General features: G+C 34.7%; 1 protein-coding gene across 5 annotated transcripts in view; it reads left to right on the forward strand.

Annotated features, from left to right (window-relative positions):
* Nucleotides 1–21725, forward strand: part of Pi4KIIIalpha (phosphatidylinositol 4-kinase III alpha) — a 195716-nt gene that overhangs the window by 141520 nt on the left and 32471 nt on the right. For all 5 annotated transcript variants that reach the window (XM_067114211.1, XM_067114214.1, XM_067114213.1 and 2 more), the window contains 8 exons: nt 2659–2791; nt 3019–3198; nt 9183–9303; nt 9847–9990; nt 11882–12011; nt 12233–12377; nt 13471–13596; nt 18021–18267. In XM_067114211.1, coding sequence (XP_066970312.1) covers nt 2659–2791; nt 3019–3198; nt 9183–9303; nt 9847–9990; nt 11882–12011; nt 12233–12377; nt 13471–13596; nt 18021–18267 — 1226 coding nt within the window. The remainder of the gene's footprint in view (nt 1–2658; nt 2792–3018; nt 3199–9182; nt 9304–9846; nt 9991–11881; nt 12012–12232; nt 12378–13470; nt 13597–18020; nt 18268–21725) is intronic.

The raw sequence follows: 21725 nt of genomic DNA on the forward strand, positions 1-21725 counted from the left end.
TAAAAATGCAGGATTTGTTGTTTTCAAAACACCCAAAGGATTAAAAGTAAGGTTTTCTTACGATTCTTGAAGGTAATATTTCGAATGACTCGGTCCAACGCATATGATGGAAGAAAATTCACATTTGCGGATTTTTCATAGATTAAAATCCCCTGAAATCACAAAACTGCTTACCGATGTAATCATTTCATTCAACCGTCTCTCTCTCTCTCTCTCTCTCTCTCTCTCTCTCTCTCTCTCTCTCTCTCTCTCTCTCTCTCTCTCTCTCTCTCTCTCTCTCCTGAATAATTCACAAATAATTTCTCTTTTGAGATTTAAGTAAGGCCAACTCTGTCTCTCTCTCTCTCTTCCTAAATAATTCATGAATAATTTCACTTTTGAGATTTAAGTAAGGCAACCACCCATATCTCTCTCTCTCTCCCTCTCTCGCTCTCTCTTTGTACTGCATATATCCTTCAAAGAAATATGGATTACTGTATATAAACATAAAAGTATACTAAAACTTTAACATCGGTTGTGTTACAATTTTTTTGTTGCTTTGACGTAGGCATCATGACAACATGATATCTACTCGAGGGATTAGAAGTAGCCAATAACAGAGCTCGTAGCAACCCCCTCTCTCCATGTTGATATGCTTTTGGACAGAACGACTGAAAGTAGCCAATAACAACTTGTAACAACCCCCTTCTCCCCCTCTCGCTCTCCTTGACAACATGCTATTGGCAGGAAGGGTGGGATTTTAACCAACCACAAAGCTTGAACCTCAAGGGCTTTGCATACACTAAAACACTAAAAAGAGGGTGAGTAGTATTTCTCTCTCTCTCTCTCTCTCTCTCTCTCTCTCTCTCTCTCTCTCTCTGAGAGAGAGAGAGAGAAATGACAGCACAAGAATTTTTTAAACTTGTGGGAGATGGTGAGGACTAATCACGTTTGTATGATAAATAAATGATTTACCTAATAAGTGCTAATTTTCAAATATTAATAAGATTAAATATAATAATAATAATATACCGTAATTACAACATTTATGCATTTTTATAGTAAATTATTTCAATTTTTAAACAAAGAAATATCGCACCCTGTCTTTTTCCCAAAACTTTGAAGCTATTGGGGAGGGTGGAACTGTCAAATACAGTATGTCAAATTACTTGAAATTTCTGACCAAGGGTAGAAGATCAGTTTCTCTCTTCTCTCTCTCTCTCTCTCTCTCTCTCTCTCTCTCTCTCTCCAAAAGGTAGAATGAGAAATGGATAGATATTTAGTTTCAGCCCTTCTCTCTCTCTCTCTCTCAGGAAAAGATACTGCTAATTTGAGTCTTTACATATGCACACTGTTTGTGTGTATGTGTGTGTGTGCATTCATAGTGTTTTAAAAATGCGTAGTAAAGGTAGTAGTACATCTTTGGAAGACAAAGAAAAAAAGCAATTTTTTGTTGTTGTCAGTCGCAGTAAAGAGAGAGAGAGAGAGGAAGGAAGGAAGGGAGAAATTGATCTTCTACCCTTGGCCAGAAATGTCAAGTAATTTGACATATTTGACAGTTCCACCCTCCCCAATAGCTTTAAAGTTCTGGGAAAAAGACGGGGTGTGATATTTCTTTGTTTAAAAATTTAAATAATTTACTATAAAAATGCATAAATGATGTAATTACAGTATAGTATTATTATATTTAATCTTATTAATATTTGAAAATTGGTACTTATTATTAGGTAAATCATTTATTTATCATATAAACGTGATTAGTCCTTATCATCTCCCAAAAATTTGTTCAAAAATTCTTGTACCATCATTCTCTCTCTCTCTCTCTCTCTCTCTTTCTCTCTCTTTTTGGCTGGAAAAGGGTACTAATGTTTAAGATGACTTTGAAATGATATTAATAATATATAATTTCAAAGATTAATACAGTAGTAATAGGATAATAATTTAAGCTATATTTAATGTAGGGTGATACTTCAAGTATACATTTGGTATTTGAACTTTCAAGATAGGCAGTTATAAACATTTTTAGAGGGGATTTTTGCTTTTCCATGGATTTTACATTTCTACAGTAGATTCTGGAACCTATTAATCTTGGTGAGTCCTTGAGAGATTGCCTGTGCCTCTAACCACTATTAAGGCTCACAGAAGAATTTATATTAGTAGATATCCCACGTGGTCGTAGGAATTGGCTAAGAATGTGCACTGGAACTTTTCTCTGAAATGCTATACTTTGTGCACCTAAATGCATTCCTCACAGTTGAAGGTTAGTGTATGATTAATTGGTTTGTATTAGCAAATCGTGTTTAAGGTAGGGGTTGATATAATGGCTTTAATTATAAGATTACAGTAGAGACTTGTAATAATTGATTGTGTATTTTGAAGTTATAGATATACTCCAGGTGTCAGTTTAGAAGCAGATGATGCTGATTATAAATATGGAGGAAAATTATTGGTAGTCAATTGTGTGGCTTTGTAGTAGAATGAACGTGAATCAATGTTTTCTTGAGAAGTTTAGGCAAAAAATGACAATAAATACAAGGTGCTTTGTTTATGTCCTCACTATTGCTTATATGATTTAGCTTACTGACTGGGTGATTTAAAATATGTTAGCAGTATGAGTGCACCGGGGGTAATTGAAGTTGTCGGAAATCACATTACTGTGTAGGCTTTTTATGTTTTCAGAATTCACAATGTTTCTGGACTAACAAATGAAATCAGTCAATTAGTAAAGGACAACCCTCTTTCTGTCACTCACTTACCAGAGGCATTACAGTACCTTGCAACTTCTGAAAACATCCTTGCTGATATACCAGAGGTAAGTAATGCTGAACTGTTTTATTTTAACCATTTTTTTAGGGGATTTTTGCTTTTCCATGGATTTTACATTTCTGCAGTAGGTTCTGGAACCTATTCCCATGTAAAAATGGGGGAGCACTGTAGTTCAGGGCCACCTTTGATATTATTATATGTTGATTTTTTTATCATGTACATTATCTTTCTTTAAAATATTCAAACAGCTCTCATCACTAATTTTTCTTTCAGCTGAGCTACATGTTAACCTGGGCTCCAGTACCACCAGTCAAAGCATTGGCTTATTTCTCCAGACAGTTCCCACCCCATCCACTGACCGCCCAATATGCAGTGAGAGTCCTCTCAAGTTATCCCCCAGATACATTATTGTTTTACATTCCACAGATAACTCAGGCTCTCAGATATGACACAGTAAGTAAACATCTACATTCAGAGGTTAATGTTAAAAATATTTGGTTTTCAATTCAGTGTCATCAACTACAGCTGTAAAAAATGCACATTGTGTGAAAATCTCCCTTGTAAAGGTGGTTGCCATTCAGCAATGTAGTTGAGATTATTTAAAAGGATGTACACTTAACAGTTAAAAGAATATCTCTAGTAGGTAATCGAAAAATCAAAAAAAGGCAAAATATTGTTCAAATATGTATCAGGGGGATCATGTGGAAGATTTCAGAAAGTATTTTCTGCCGTATTGTCCAGGAGTTTTTTAATTATGATATCTTTTTCATTGTAAGAGGAATTTACATTGAAAAATTTTTTACATGCTGCTGGCCACTTTAGTTTCCCCGTTGAATTATGTAGAATGTCGTCTTTGTTCAGTTACTTGACATTAACCTCGTGCATTACGTAGTCAGTATTATTACTGTAGAAAAAGTTTGATTATATCAAGTGTTATAATCATATTGTGCCATTCAGACTAAGGGATAAGAATGGAATCCCAGCTCACTTTCTCATGTAATAGAATGTGTAGATGCAAGATTGAGGGAAAGGAGTGGGGTTTGGATGAGAAAATTTTTTGTTTAAAATATAGCTTGTTTCATCACAACCCAACTTACTTTATGTATGTGCCGGAAATGCTATTGAGGTGGGAAGCTGAGGAGCTAAAAGCCCCAGATTTGTGAACAAAAGACTGCAGTGTCCAAGAAAGAACTTGGGGCTGTGTGGGTTAGAGCTGGGTCTCTAAGTAACAATGTTTAAACAAGGTACAGAGAAACCATAAGGCTTAGAAGAGGTTCATTTGTAGTTAAGGGTCCCCCCAATTAGGAAATGAAGAGCACTCACCATTAATGTTAGTGGCCATTAACACTAGATATTCTGTCTCTTGACAGTGTAATGAATAAGAATTAGTGGATGAAGATAAATCCCAATCTTGTCTCTCACAGCTAAAACATTGGCTGCCACAGCTACCAGTCCCATTAAATACATGTTAAGATATTTAAAAGCAGCTGTCATGGAGAGCACCAGAATTTCATGTATTCATACTTTAACTTATTCTGCTTTGACCACTTCCCTTACCTTCCCAAGAATAATTGTGAACAGTAACCATAAACTTCTTTTACCAGATTTATCCTGATTTGACTCAGTCTTTTATCCTTCCTCTCATGTAAGTGACTGTTTAGTGTGGATTTTTGTCAGTCAATGGTGGTGGGTTTTGCATACTTTCAACATGGATGTCAGCTGCCCTATGTGTCTGCCAAAAATACATTCTTACTTTTGCCATTTCATGAATAACAAAGAAATGAGTAGCAAAAATCTTCAAGACATAATGGATTCATGAAATGAAAATAGCAGCAAAAATTTGTCTTCAGAATCTAAGGAAAATCCAGATTTGGAAGTTACAGCACCGAAATGGAGAGACAAGAAAGTATATCTCTATTTTTACCATTCACGCTGCAGATATGGTGTAGATTGATAAACAAAAAGTGTATTGAAAAACCCAAAGCTGTGACAATGCAATGGGTGATATTATTTTCTTTTGAATGAATAAGAAATACTATAAGTTTTGAGTGTTCCTTTTACCATAAAATCAAATTTCTCTCTCTCTCTCTCTCTCTCTCTCTCTCTCTCTCTCTCTCTCTCTCTCTCTCTCTCTCTCTCTCTCTCTCTCTCTCTCTCTCTCTCTCTCATGGAAGAATATGCATGAATATGAGTGTAATGCTGTAACTGTATAAAGTTGCATGATTCAGAAATTAAATCAACTAATGCAATCATTTTTTATTTTTCTAATTTTTGTAAAAATACTTTATATTTAAAATTTTAGTAGCATCCAAAGTACTGACATTTGCCACAAAAACTATGCACTGCATGTTATCTTATGTAGTCATGCCTTGTTTAATGGGCACCTTGCCTCATGGACAGTTCAGTTGAGGGGCATTTGGTCCAAGGAAAAATCCACTCCATTAACGAACATTAACCCTTTAACGCCGAAGCCCTATTTACAAAAACGTCTCCCGTATGCCGGCGTTCGGTGAGTTAGCACCGAAGCGGAAAAAATTTTTTTTAAAAATCACAGCACGCTTAGTTTTTAAGATTAAGAGTTCATTTTGGCTCATTTTTTTGTCATTGTCTGAAGTTTAGTATGCAACCATCAGAAATGAAAAAAAATATCATTATCATATATAAATATTGGAATATATGACAGTGAAAAAAAACTCATATATAATTGTATACAAATCGCTGTAAGCAAAACGGTTAAAGCTAATGAGTTAATTTTTTTAGTTATATTGTACACTAAATTGCGATGATTTTGGTATATAACAAATTTTAAAACGATCAAAGCAACACAGAGAAAAATATTATCAAAAAATGATGCATGAATTGTAACGCATGCTGGACGTAAAAAATGTTTTTCAAAAATTCACCATAAATCAAAATATTGTGCTAGAGACTTCCTGTTTGTTGAAAAATGAAGCTAATTGATTGAATATTACTAGACTGTAAGTGTTTTAGCTTACAATTGCAGTTTTCGACCATTTCGGTCAAGTTAAAGTTGACCGAAAGTCGAATTTTTTCTATTTATCGTGATTTATATGGGAATATTTCAAAACCGATAAAAGCTAAAACCATGAGTTATTTTTTATTGTATTGTAAATGAAATTGCGCACATTTTCATATATAAAACTTTATGTAACAACTAATATAAAACGGTGCAAATATTACGACAACGAGACAAAAGAATTTCTGAGATGTTCGGCAGAGTTACCAGCGCAGAGCGTAAGGAAAATGTTTTTTTTAAAATTCACCATAAATCGAAATATTGTGCTAGAGACTTCCAATTTATTGCAAAATGAATTTGAACGATTGAATATTACTAGAATGTAAGAGTTTTAGTTTACAATTGCGTTTTTACCATTTCGGTCGAGTTAAAGTTGACCGAAGGTTGAAATTTTGGCAGTTATCGTGATTTACGTGAAAATATTTCAAAACTGAATAAAGCTACAACCATGAGCTATTTTCTTTTGTATTCTACATGAAATTGCACACATTTTCATATATAAAAGTTTATATAACGACTAATGTAAAACGATGCAAACATTACGACAACATGAAGAAAGAATTTCTGAGATGTTCGGCCGAGTTACATGAGCAGGCGTAAGGAAAAAATTTTTTTTTCAGAAATTCACCATAAATCAAAATATTGTGCTAGATACTTCCAGTTTGTTGCAAAATGAAGGTACATGATTGAATATTACTAGAATGTAAGAGTTTTAGCTTATAATTGCGTTTTTACCATTTCGGTCGAGTTAAAGTTGACCAAAGGTTGAAATTTTGGCAGTTATCGTGATTTATATGAAAATATTTCAAAACTGATAAAAGCTACAACCATGAGTTATTTTCTGTTGTATTCTACATGAAATTGTGCACATTTCCATATATAAAACTTTATGTAACGACTAATATAAAACAGTGCAAACATTACGACAACGTGTGAAAAAGAATTTCTGGCGCGGACGTAAGGAAAAAGTTTTTTCAGAAATTCACCATAAATTGAAATATTGTGCTAGAGACTTCCAATTGGTTGCAAAATGAAGGTAAATGATTGAATATTACTAGAATGTAAGAGTTTTAGCTTAAAATTGCGTTTTTACCATTTTGGTCGAGTCAAAGTTGACTGAAGGTTGAAATTTTGGCAGTTATCGTGATTTATATGAAAATATTTCCAAACTGATAAAAGCTACAACCATGGGTTGTATTTTGCTGTATTGTACATGAAATTGCACACATTTTCATATATAAAACTTTATGTAACGGCTAATATAGAACAGTGCAAAAATTACGACAAAATGACGAAAGAATTTATGAAATTTTCGGCTGAGTTACGCCCGTGCGTAAGAAAAAGTTTTTCAAAAATTCACCATAAATCAAAATATTGTGCTAGAGACTTCCAATTTGTTGCAAAATGAAGGTACATGATTGAATATTACTAGAATGTAAGAGTTTTAGCTTACAATTGCGTTTTTCGACCATTTTGGTCGAGTCAAAGTTGACCGAAGGTTGAAATTTTTTGTAGTCGACGTACAGGTACGTCCACTTGGCACCCAACAGACAATTTTAGTCGACGTGAGATACGTCCAATAGGCGTTTAAGGGTTAAGTTGATTAAAGAAGGGGCAGAGACAACTGGCTATAACATGTGTGAGATTAATGTGTCACATGTGTATTGTTCCAAGTTGAAGCAAAGGGAAGGGTTCAGTCTATGAGTGGGTCTCTCTCAGTGCATCTCTGCTAAACTTTGTATGTGTGTTATCATATTCAAGTGCTAAGTACAAACTTTGCACTATATGTAAGTCATCGTGACTCCTACGAAGGCCAGAGATGCCAGCAAGGCTGAGCTTGTTGTGGAGGATATTTTATCTCTGGTCAAGTCCATGGGTTGGAAGTCAGTGATGGTGTTTTGGAGGAGCACAAAGCAGAGCTTGCCAAAGAAGAACTGCAGGACCTTCAGAGGGAGAGCAGCTACAGACACAGCTGAGGAATTATCTTCAGAAAATGAGGAGGGAAGGGAGGATGTGTATTGTTCATTAAATAATGTGTGCACATTGGGGAAGAATGTAAAATTTCATTGAAAAAGTCTCCCTGACAAAGTTGTAACAAATGATGTTATAAACCTGCTGAATGGCAATGATATTTCTCACTTTAGGAACATTATACAATGCAGGCAAAACAAACATCATTAAATAGGTTTTAATGAGACAAAAACACAGTGAGTCTCAAGAACAAAGAGGTAGAAAGAGACAGAAAAGAGAAATGATCCCAGAGGCACAGTTGCCTGCTGTTTTTATGGACAGAGACTTCCCTTACAACCAATAACATCTGTTCTCTTCAACTCCCTCATCACCTTCCACATAGACCATCAACTCTCCCAATTTATTTCCTCTATTGACTTTATGTTTTTTCTTGTATAGTTTCTTCTTGCTAGGTTCCTTAAATTTGAGGTAACATGCTTTATTTGCTATATTTTTGGAGGTCTGCAATGGACTAATCCAGTTCATATTATTTCTTATAGAAAAATTTGCTCAGTCTAAGGAATTTGGGCAAACACAGCATTCTGGAACAGATAAAGTTTGTTAACCAAGGTATGACTGTATAGGACATCTAAAAAATAAATTAGTAAACCTCATTTTTTGACATATTTGTAAAAAGAGTGAAAGGTAAGGGGTTAAAGACCTTACCATTTTTACTGTAGCTTTTGCTATCAAGTTAGTCTGTTAGTCACTCATTTTAAGATTGGAATGTACCCTAGAAGTTACTCACTTCAGCCAAAAGGAAACTATCCACTAAGATCTGTTTATTTCTATTACATTTATTTACAAGAAACAATTTGGATAGGCCTTAAAAGGCAAGTTTGAAAGATTTTCCTTATCTCTGACTGAAGATAAAGCAAGGACTGTGAAATGTGTAGCAGTAAAAGCCTGATTATCAGGCATCTACATTTTTGCTTCAGAGTCCATTGGAAAACAAGAACTATCAGTGACCAACCCCTTGTATGAGAGACTACTTCAGGCAGAGTTGGAAGTTCTCTGTACCTCAGACAGAGTTGGAAGTTCACTAACTGACTTCGGAGATTTGAAGGATGTAAGGAAAACCATATAGAATATAAGGTCTAGCAGAGAGGCTTCCTGAAGGGGTTTGCAAGGAGTATTTAGCTGGGTCCCAAAAGTGGTTATCCTCTGGAGTGAACAATTTCAGGAAGACTGAGCTGTTAGCTGACAGCAGCTTCATGGAAAACTGAACTCTAATTTTATTCTCACTTGCTGATCATACTGGCACCTGTGCATTAAACATAAAAATCTCAGGTCTTGGAATTTCATATACATTTAGTATTAATTGGTTGTTATGAAGCAGTCTTTCATTTTTTAGATTTTAAAAGTAATAGATGTGCTTTTGCTTTTGCAGATGGGATATGTTAATGAAGTGATCAAAGTAGCAGGCAAGAAATCTCAACTGCTCTGTCATCAGTTGATTTGGAATATGCAGACCAACAAATTCAGAGATGAAGAAGGGCATGAGAAAGATGGTAAGTTTATGCTTTGTAATGACTAATATTTTTGAAATAAAAAATTAATACTTGGATAGAAATGATATTCCTGTATTCAGTATAGGCAGTGAAAGGTTCTAGACAGTTGTCATGTCCGATTAAGAAAATTGTTGGATTCTTGACAACTATTGTTTCAGACTGATAATTTGTAGAATTCAGAAATTCATTTTTTCACATCCTTATTTATTTTGTGCTTAGATGCATGCCATATCTGTGGACCATGATATACTAAATGTATTTTCTATTCTGACCAATTTTAGTAGGCCTGTGTTAAACATGCTCATCCTTAAATTACTTCTAGGTTTCAGTTGTATGCTCTATTACAGGTCAAGAGGCATGTTCCTTTAAGTGGAAGAAGGAAATCCATTTTTATGTTTGCTTTATTGATTTTTCTCAACCTAGCATATTGCAAAAGTTTCATATCCACATACATGTGTCCAGTATGTATTGTAAAATAGTATAAATGATGTTATTTGATTTACTTAATGTTTTAGATGTAATAGATATGGTTCTTTGTTTCAGCTGATTTGTATGAAGTTTTTGAAAATCTGGAGAAGTCCCTCCTGTCATCTTTATCTGGGCATGCCAAACAGTTTTATGAGAGGGAGTTTGACTTCTTTGGCAAAGTTACTAATATATCAGCCATCATCAAGCCATATCCAAAAGGTTGAGAGTTTTGTATTTTTTCATATATTATTCATGAAATTTAGCAAGTGAACTGTGAAGAACTTAATTCTCTGTAAAAGGTTGCTTTGTTTTTTTAATATTCTTACAATTCTATTTGAAGTTTTTGTACAAAAGCTGAGGAAGATAAATCTTTCTTTTTCATAAATATCAGTCTATTCCTTTGAATTTTGATACATTCAGTGCTCATATGATCCTTAGCCTAATAATAAACATATTTTGTTTCATCACAAACCTATAACTTTACCGTAGCCTGTTTGTGTTTCTTTTGCAAATCCTTGACACATTAGTCCACTTGTAGAAGGAGATCAAGTAGTTCATGTGTGTTAATGGTTGCTCATGTTGTCTCTTGTGTCTTTAAAAGTTAGGTGAATCATTCTTTGTGTGTCCGCCAACTGGCTGACTTCTGCAGAGATTTCAGATTTTTGGAATTGTTCAGGATTACCATGTGTTTTCTAGTTTATATATATTTTTTTAATTTAATTTCTCAATTTTCATTTTTATTGTTATTATCCAAGCTTCAATACAATTTGGAAAAGCAGGATGCTACAAGCCCAAGGGCTCCAATAGGGAGAGCAACCCAGTGCAGAAAAAGAATGAGAAAAGTAAAGAATAAACTCTGTAAAGGAAATAACAAGGAAAGCAAATGGGATAACAGTTAAAATTATGAAAAGAAAGACCCATAGATATGTATTTGGCCTTAATTTGAACATCTGAAATTCTAACAGTTCAGATGCATGACTTGGATTATAACTCTAAGAAAGCAGTATGATATTGAACCTCCCAAAGAAAAGACGTGACAGTTAGAACTAAATGCAGTTGATTGTGTTGTCATGAGAGAGAACAGAGCCTAAGATGATCAGAATTATGAAAATGCTCTTGTTTATGAACAACATTGAAGGTTGAAAACCTTTACTGGAAATTTACTTCAGTAACTTCAGAGGCTCTGTATGTACTTCCTTTACTATTTTTGTTCACCAGTGCTGAGCTCATTAGTCCCCTTAATTCCTAATTTGCATTTAGTGATTTTGTTCTTTCTCTTTGAAACAAGTTTTGTTTCTAAGTATCAAGCCCCGTTTTCTAGTTAAAATTTGGTTTCTGGTTAGGGATTAATTTTTTCTCTTAACTGATATTGTAGATGATTTTGTTAAATTATTTATTTCTGATATTAAATTCTGAGGTGTTAAGTGTTAATTTAATTTTTAGGTGTTCAGTAGTAAGTTCTTGCATTGCTCATTAGCTTCTCATTTTTCCCCAAGATTTATTGTGTGCATGTATTTTGACGGTTCAGCCATTCAAATATATTCATCAGATGCAGTACGCATGTTAAAACTTTACGGAAGAAATATGGCCCCAAAATGGCAGAATAATTAATAAGTGTTTTTCATTTTTATTACATCGTTTTATCATTAAAAGAAACATGATTTTTACATCTCCATAGTTATATGTTGTATGTTATACCTTATATCTTTAGAATGTTAGCAGAATTTAAGTGTTTTTCATTTTCATTGATTATCTAAACATGTTGCATCTCCATATATATGTTGTATGTTATGTATAAAATGATTTTGTGATGAAACAAGAATAATTTATTCAAAACAAGATTTACTTTTTCATTACAAACCCATTACTTTAATTGAAATACCACCCTTGTGAACCCCACAGCCCTGTCACAGCTGGATCAGACTGCTCGAATGATGATTTAATTAATTACTGAAGGCCTGAGACACTGTGGACATATGCACTAACCTGCCTGAACCATGTGATCCTTTTCTTGGACTTGTGGACTGATGTGTGGAATTTACATGCAGCGCACAGATAGGTTGTTAAAGTATTATGTTTTCTTTTTAATTATGAATTATTTTGCCTGTAGGTCCAGAGAGGAAGAAAGCTTGCCTTGATGCTCTGAGAGATATAGAAGTGCAACCTGGTTGTTATTTACCTTCCAACCCAGAGGCTGTCATTGTTGATATTGATCGTAAGAGTGGCACACCAATGCAAAGGTGAGAAGGTTGTTATGAATCTTGGCATTACAGTATTTCATCTCTCAGGTGCATCATTTGTATTTGCTGTAAGATTTTGTATACAGTATGTGCTGTTTTTTCTTAAATCAGAGTAGTAGTTAATTTTAACATTACCATTTTTGGAACAAAGATTATACAGCAAACAAGTAAATACAAGGTAATTTTCATTGCTTAAGAAAGCTATTGATTTTTCTTTTTAGCGCTGCCAAAGCCCCATATCTAGCAAGATTCCAGGTCCGTCGCTGTGGAATTAAAGAGTTGGAGAAGCAAGGAATGGCTGTAAGTTCAGGTCAAGAAGTTAGTGCAAACATTGGTCCTCTAGTCTGGCAAGCAGCCATTTTCAAGGTAGGACATCGCTTTTCTATAAATTTTGTCGTCCTTTAACCTTATAAAAGTCATGCTCATGGCCTTTTCCAAAACTGACACCCTGCTGTGTATTTGAGAAACTTTGTTGGCTTGGCTGTGCCAATAGAATACTGCCTTATCAGTGGTTGACATATTCCATCTCACAGAATAGCAACCAGTGAAAGCATTAGTTTCAGTTATTGCTTTGAAAGCCATGGTAAAAGGTTGCATATCTTATGGGTTGAACTGTATAGGTGTAACTCAGTAGAAAGTGTGTATACCGAGATGATTGCATTATCGAAAGTTTTTTGCAAATGCGTCAGTAAATGCAAGAGCCATTTTACATTATTTATCAGTGTAATAATATATCTGCTCTCCATGATTCAGGAATGTTTTGTGTATAGTAAGAAAAAGATATTGGCAAAGTAGTGCATGAGTAAATTTTAGGTGAAAATATTAACCTATTTTATTAAGACAGTTGATATGCTATAACATTTTGACAGATGTTTTAGTGAGTAGCCAGTGTTAGGGTACATAATACATTTTGTATGCAGCTGAATTATTTGAATATTTGTGTTTCTTTTAATTCAGGATGTTTAAGACTAAATTAGCAATAAAAAAGATAAAATATATACAGTATACTTTATTTATATACATATGTATATCAAGTATACAGTAAACATTTATTTTTTATTTGCAGAATGCTCATAGATTTTATCACCATTTTATGTTCACCCATTTGTTTTTAAGTAGGTGTTTCTAATAATATGAGGAAGCTCAAAGCATTACCTTTTAATGGTATATGGTAAATTTGCAAAATTGGAAAATTCTAGGTGTCTAAAAATATGATCAAGAACATATATCAGTATTATACATGCTATTTGATGTACATGTTTCAGTAAGTACTGTCCTATAAGGGTTAAATTTTTCTTTAAATATAATCCATACCCAGCTGTAAGTAGTAATGTGTTGCATATCAGTGCAGCATCTTTATTATATAAAATGACCAGATTTTTTATGAGATATTTTATTATGGAATATTTTATTGTGCTTGACAAAATTTATGACTACCCATTCCTCTTATTTGCTGTAGGTGGGCGATGATGTGCGGCAGGATATGTTGGCTCTACAGGTGATCACAATCTTCAAGAACATTTTCCAAACTGTTGGCCTAGACCTGTTCCTCTTCCCCTATCGTGTTGTTGCTACATCACCAGGGGTAAGTAGAGAAAGGTGCTCTGGCAAGAGAAGTTAATTTCAGTGTATGATGTAATGTAGGTCAGTTAATTATGCTTTAAAGATAGTTATATTTTTTTACCACAAACTCTACATGAATAGATAATATATTCAGTTCTTGTTTACTCTTAGTTCCATTAAATATTTGGTGGAAAAGGGTATATAAGGAACAAAAACTAATACCTTGGAAGTACCTGTTAATTATTCATGAAAGAAATTTGTTTTGCCAAAAACACATCATTGATACACAGCCCACAGTCCTGGTCTTTGAATTTCTCAAACCATGCAGTCTTCTGTGTAGAAGAAAGAGGTGGAATATTAGTACTCCCTCATATGTGCCACTTCAGTCTATGGGTTCACAGCAACCACCTACTTATTATTTAAGTCTGCAGGACTGTGTCAACTTTAAGCAGTCTGCAGGACTGTGTCAACGCTATTTTGGCTTACGATTGTAGCTAGCATTTCGGTCAAGCTTTTTAGCAGACTGCGTTAAGCTAGCGGGAAAAAATTTTTCAAAAAACCACAGCACGCTTAGTTTTTAAGATTAAGAGTTCAGGTGCTGAAGTTAATTTCCCTTCAGGATGTTCATATATAAATATTGGAATTATGACAGCGAAAAAAAAAAACTCGTATATAATTGTATACAAATTAAGCTCTCAAACCATACTCATTTCTACTTATCTTTTTCTGTTGAGCAAATGAACAATTTTTCTAATTTTAATCAGGGTTTCCAATTGTTTCAAATTGAGGTGCTGAATATTACTAGAGTAACAATTGCATTTTTACCATTTCCGAAGGTTGATTTTTTCTATTTATATTATGAAAATATTTCAAAAAAGTAAAACTAAAGCATGTTTTATTTTTTTGTTGTATTCTACATGAAATTGTGCACATTTTGATGTATAACACTTTATGTAACGAATAATATAAAATGGCGAAAAAAATTACGACAAGGTGACTCAAGAAATGCTAGGATTTTTAGCGGAGTTTTTGCCAGCAACAGAATATTTGGCTATTGTTGTTACTAGAATGTAAAGTATCTTACGTTTTTTTGTAAGTTCCAGTGATAACTTTATATGAAAATATTTTTCAGCTAAAAAGCATGAATTTTTTGTATTCTCCTGTGCACACATTTTGTTGTATGCACTTTAGTTTTGACAAGTGACTGAAGAAATTTTTTTTCTATTCAGGTATCAGTTCTTTGACTTGGAGTGTTTCCTCATTTTTTTCTTGTTTTTTGGGTTCAAATTTTTTTCACATCTTCAGCAATTTCTGTCCATGGCTAGTTGACAGAAGTGGGTTTTTGGAGTTGGGACATCTCTGCAAACGTCCTGTTGCAAATCAGCTTGCTTTAATAGAAAGGTCTAAGACACCAAAGAACATCTAAGAGGATGGTAACTTCCTTCTGCTGGCTGTCAGTTCTTACTGTACATGATTTCATATCATTTCTCCTCTTTCTGTTGAGCAAATGAACAATTTTCTAATTTTAACATTATCAAAAACAACAGAATATTTGGGGAACATGGAGAAAGGATTTTTCTTAATGTTTTTTTCAGGTATCAGGTCCTGAGTGTTTCCTCATTTTTTCTTGTTTTTGAGTTCAAATTTTTTCACATCTTGATGACAGACATAATCTAAGACACCAAAGAACATCCTCTTGATGTATCATCCTCTTGGCAGTAACATTACATGGAGAAAGGATTTTTGGATATGTTCAGATGTGTTTTCTTCTCACCTGAGGAAACTTTTTGATGGCAGAATTTTCCAGAAAGCTAAACTATACAGTGATTGAACAGCAATGTGGAATTTGTGAAGAGTCACCACCCTGAATAGATGTCAGTATCAGACACCAGCCAAGAAGAGCAGGATCACCAGTGAGTAAACATTACTAGTGGCCAGGTCAGTCCCTTAATCTGAGGAGTAGGAAGCGAACCCCCAGTACTTCATATAAGAGGGCTCATCCTTCTGTGCATTCATATCTGTCCCAAAACAGAGGCAACAGTTGTCCTTTCAGTGGATAAGAGGATGCCATTCCAGTAAGAAGCCAGATGCAAAAGGAGGCATAAATAGATGAGACTGATTCCCTCCCCTCCCAGCCCCCCATTTCTTCTACCAATGGGTCTTGTTTCCAGAAAATCTGGAGATCATGTCAAGAGGGAGCCACCATCCATGGGTCTTGAACCTCATCAAGGAGGCTTACTGACTCCTATTTGGGGAGAAAAGACCCCCACATGTAAGTTTCAGCACTCCTAGTGTAAACTACAAAAAGTTTTGTGCACCGGAGTTACGATGACACGTAAGCCTAATAGTTACTGAGATCAACAGATGAACAATCTCCCCTCTTGCACTTATTTGCATCATTGTCTACTGAGGACCAAGTTTGACTGAAATCGTTTCAACTAAATTGAAGAGTTAGGATGACAAAGGTGGCTGACAAATGATGAACTTTCTTTCTTTATGCACATCTATACATGATGGTCTGCTCTTATACCTAGTTTGACTTGAGTCCCTTCAACTGTATAAGAAGAACTGCAGTGACAAGGTAAATGTAACTGACACACTGACAGACACATTAACAGTCTCTCTTCATACATATCTGTGCATGATATGTAGTATACCTTTCTACCAGTGACTGAATCTCTTCATTTGTATAGGAGGAACTGCAGTGTTAAAATAAGTTTGGTACACACTGGCAGACAAATGATCTTCATTAATGTGCATCTGTACCTTTGTATCCAATTTGACTGAAATCCTTTGAGTATAATAGGGGGAGGTGCAGTGCTAGGTTTTACTTGAAGGTTGTGACTTATAGATGGTTGGACACTTTTTCCTTGGACTAGTATCAGCAGTGTGGACAAATATTGCCTGTTTTATCTGAGGAGATAGGAAACTTTTCTCCTTCTTCCTCATATTTCACACCTCTTCTTTAATTTTTTCTCAATTTTTATCATTCATAAGATGGCAAATGAATTCCACTTGTCTTAAAGGTAACATGTGTACTACCACAATCAGAGACAAATTTACTATAGGGCTTGCCCTTTCCTGCACAAAAATGGAAATTAGGTTTTGAAACCTCCATTGTAGCTATAAGAAAAACACAGAAAGGGGCGACAAAACACATGTGGACACTACACAGTGCGGTATGTCACACAAAAGAGATTGCCCACATGGCTGGGTCACACCAAGAAAAAAGCACTGAAATGCCTCCCTTCAGCACAAAAACAACTATACACTGCACAGATCTAAGGTTCAGGGCTGCAGGAAGAGGTTAAGGCACTGGAAGGGCAAGACACTGCAGCAAAAACAAGGGGCACGAAACGATGACACACCCACAAAGAAACCTCAACCAGTTACCCAAGAAGAAATCTCAACCAGTGCGAGAGGAAGGTCAGTGACAACCACATGCCAAGATGGGTGAGAACAAAATGGGAGAGCTAACCCAACTCAGTTCACAGGTTACTCAGAGGCCTACCGTTAGATTTTTGTCTTTGATTTAAGTCAGTAGGCAGCCACAGAGTGCTTTGCACTGAGTACTTTCCATCTGTGAAAGTGTAGGTTCATGTATCCATTGAAACTTGTTTTTATGTGCAGGGTTTGTCCCAGATCTAAAATACTACCTTCAGCAGCTGTGGGATACTCAACAGCTGAGACCTTCTGACCTATATTGTGATCTAGAGTGTATGTGAGTGATGGATTTCTGGTAAAATAGTTCCAGTTTTAAAGAAACAAAAATAATTTGTTCATATAAACCCAACACTCACGTAAGTTCTATCCTCAAAACCCCTCTTTTGCATGCAGCTAAGATCCAGTAGACATGAAAAGGGAGGTAGTGGTTGTTATGGACCTGTGGGTTCATAGTGCATGTTTAGGGCTACTGACGTTCTTATGCCTTTTAGACAAAAAACTGCATGGTCTGGGACATTAAAAGACCACATATGTTGACTGCATATGGGTTTGTGAGAAAATTGATTTTGTTTTAGAAAATTAGGTTTTGCATTGGCTATTTTCCCTTATGAGTAGCATGGGAAAACCTTTGAACATTCTTATAGTTTCCGCTAGTTATAGTTGCTGATGAATGGAAAAAGATGGCAAAAGAGAGGAGGGAATTTAGAGTTCATCATCATTAAGGTTTTACATCAGGTTATCCATTCGCTAGTTTCAACATGTGACTTCTTGTCTTTTTCTTCTTTCCATTGCACTTTCTTCTTGAATTCCTATTGTGTCCAAATCTTCATCTATGCCCTTTATCCATGGTTATCTGGGCCATCTTACTTGTCTCTTGCCTGTTGCTGCCATATCTACTGCTCTTCTTACCAACTGTTTTTTCTTCTTTCTCATAATACTTATTTATCTTTTCAGTGTGGTGTGATTGAATATGTTCCTCATAATACTTATTTATCTTTTCAGTGTGGTGTGATTGAATGTGTTCCAAATGCCAAGTCTCGTGATCAGCTTGGAAGAAGCACAGATACTGGAATGTACGAATACTTCCTCAGTCTTTATGGGGATGAAAATTCTCATAAGTTCCAGCAAGCCAGAACAAATTTTGTGAAGTCAATGGCTGCATACTCATTAGTTGGGTTCTTACTTCAGATTAAGGACCGACACAATGGCAACATTATGTTGGACACAGATGGGCACATTATCCATATAGGTAAGATGCTCAGGTGGCAAAGCCAAGCACCATTCAGTGTTCCTCAGTATATTTCAGAGCAGAATAGTGACTTCCTTTTATTTCAGGGATTTTTTGTCTGTTTTGTTGTCTTTTTCATAAGTACATTTCATTTATAATTGTTTTGCATCACATTTAAGAATTTTAATTTTTTCTCGTTCCAAACAAATGTTTGCTCACATTTATAATAATAATAATAATAATAATAATAATAATAATAATAATAATAATAGTAATAATAAAGGAGAAACTTACCAAGTAAAATTTGTTTCTATGTTCATGTTATATGCTCATTTACAGATGAAAAATTATAAAAATACTGCTCTTAGTTTACAAAAGCTCCTGCTGTTATCATCACTGTCCTTGTGATAGAGTTTTTCAGTGTGATGACCGCCTGTTTATATTTCTTCTGGCCCTTTTCCATGTTCTGTTGCATACCTCCATGGGATCCTTGCTAATCCTTTGCTTTCTTTCAGTGGGGATTTTCAGTAATTTTTTTCTGTGGTCTTGACGATGTGATACCCAGTTTGACTTTTTATCCAGATCTAGTAGTTCTCACTTTTTTAAAGCTAATTAGTTGTTGACGTTATTTGAGCTGCATCCTCTCAATGAAAGAATGTATTCTTGAAGTCATATGGCTTAATTATGAAATATATTCTGTGTTGAAATCATGTAATGAGGGAGACGGCTATCTGACTGGGGAATCACTTTTCCTCTGGTTCAGATTTAAATGTCTCCCTAAGACATTCTCTCTGTTTCTCAGTATTACCTCAAGTTCTTTTAGATTTTATCAGCTTTCTTCCATCTTACTGTCCAGCCACTATAACTTTCACTTCACTGTCTTGATTAGTGATTATTGCAGTTCATTTTCCAAGCCAATTATAGGAGCTGTGGTGGTCTTGTCAACCACCCAGTGATGTTTTGACCTGAGAGGTATCAATATCCTAGTCATGTTGATATATCAGGGTTTGGACTACTGTTTAGAAATGGTCATGGACTCCAGGAGTGGGTCGGTGTCAATGATAAGATGCTCTGTGTTCTGTCCAGCCTCCCACCAAAATTATTAGAGTGGGAAAGATTATATTTGTTATGTTGTCAGTCCCATCAACCAGATTTGGCCTATACTTGAGCCACTCTAATCATGTTGATGCCATCCCTTTTGGGGTAGGGTAGGAGTGGATGTTTTGGTGTCAGCTCTTATTCTTACTCTTACTGGTGTTATTGGTGAGGAATGAACTCCATGAAAGACTAATGGTGTCTGTTTTTTAAGATGGTCTTTTATTTATCAATGTTCTCCATTGTAATAATCACATGAATAGTCCCCCAAAGATTTTAAGTATCCCTAGACCTTTAGATGATCCCTTGACACCACTATAAGAGTTTGTACAGACTCTTCCCTCGAAAGTAATAGAGTCTCATTTACAGCTTTAGACCTCTATTGGAACCTGAAAAGGAATCAGAGAAGATATGAGGTGACAGCCCAACCTTGAGTCACTTTCACTTACTCTTCGGGACCAATTATTGGTCAAGATTCTGTGTGATTAAAATGGACCAAAGAATATCACCCATAAGACTAGAAAATTATTTACTAATGAGATATCTATCCCAAGAAATGTAATTTAGACAAAAGAAAATGAGTGATTGGGAGAAACCACCTCAATATAGTAATCAGAATGGTGCAGTATTTCAAGATTTTGATAGTATGGATGTAGGCTTATTGAGCATTTTTTATTATCTCAGATAAAGGAAATCTAAACATCACAATGGAAAATGTTAGAAATACAGAATAACATTGTACTGCACAGTTACACTTGGTAAAAACACTGCACGAACATCACATCTTAATAGAACAAAATAAAAATGAACATTAAAATTCATACATATATTGCAAATAAGTAAAAACATTTTTACAGTATTTTCAAAACCTGAAACTATTTTGCATATTGTTACCATTTGTCAAAGTAATGCACAAGGATGACAAGAAAATGTTTGATTACAAAAGTCTTGCCTTAGTATGATTTACCGAGATGGGAATGAAGCTTTAGGACTACGTGTTTATATTTTTTAATTCTTTATGATACTTTTGTTTATTTATTGTTTTAACTAAGTACAGTATAATTTATATTCATCATTCAGAGGTCATATCAGGAGTTCTGTGCACTAAGTAGGAAGATAACCTTACTCTTGGGTCAGCTTAGGCTTATAGGAAGCATTACCCTTGGCTTTAGGACACACTAAAGTTCCATGACTTATAACAGAGAAAATAGCATTTTTTGACACCAGGAAACAAGGTAATTACTAAAATAATGTAGACATCACAGTTACCAAATATGACATGATGAACTGTAGTCAAGGAAGTGTACTTTTTACCAAGATATGTATATGAAGGCAAGACAGAAATCTATATGATCCAAAATAGAAAACAACAAAGAAACATTCTTGAAGATAGCACAAATAAAGTTTGACGGACATACGTAACAAAACACAGAATTACAATGCATGTACCCAAACATTTCCCATGCAAAAACATTTTTAAAATATCGACTCAAAGACTGTACAACTACTACAAGGAACTGTGGAACACTAAAATGCATAAACTGTTCAAAATCATGAAGCAAAATGTAAGAAATGTTTAGATTATATATACAATATAGAATTAAAATTGCTAAAAGAAAGAATAGGAATGACTGTAAAAGAAGCCAAACTAGAGCTAAAATGAAGAAATTTTAATGACCCATCTAGAAAGTTCATTAACAAAATGGCAGCTAGTCAGTACAACCAGTGAACCCAAAGAACATGATATAAAAACAAGGGACCACAAATGAAAATTGTAAAACATCAAACAAAAGGTTACTTGATAATGCCTTGCCACCAAAAAAAAAAAAAATAATGCCAATAAACAAAATCTATCAGTAAACAAGTGTGAGGGATAATGAGGAACCCACAGCCACTCTGAACATCTGTCTGCATCTCTTATCACCATAATTAAAATATGGAGCAATGTTACTACCTACCATTAACACAGAAAGATGTTAAGTAGCATTATGTAAAAGATGTATAGATAAAATGTGTTAGATATAATGCATGAAAAAAGAAATATGTTGAACCATTGATAATATTCACATTTGGAAATAGCTATGGATCAGCATTATCGATGTTAGGTGAAACAAAATATGGATTGATTTAAAGCTAAAGTATATAGGAGAAGCCCACAAATAGATGCATATGTCCACTTTTTCATACCAGAGTGAATATGGAAAGAAAGATGAACTAGTGAGTTTATTTTTTAGAGCTTTCAGAATATTCAATAATAATACACAGAGGAAGAATTTAAACACACCCAAATTAGTTTCAAGAAGCTTGCAAACCCAGAAGGGTTCATAGAAGATGGTATCAATGAAAGCTAGAGGAATTTTCTCTGTTAGCATAAAGAAAAATGA

This window comes from Macrobrachium rosenbergii, chromosome 13, assembly GCF_040412425.1.
Source record: "Macrobrachium rosenbergii isolate ZJJX-2024 chromosome 13, ASM4041242v1, whole genome shotgun sequence".
Taxonomy (NCBI): Eukaryota; Metazoa; Arthropoda; class Malacostraca; order Decapoda; family Palaemonidae; genus Macrobrachium; species Macrobrachium rosenbergii.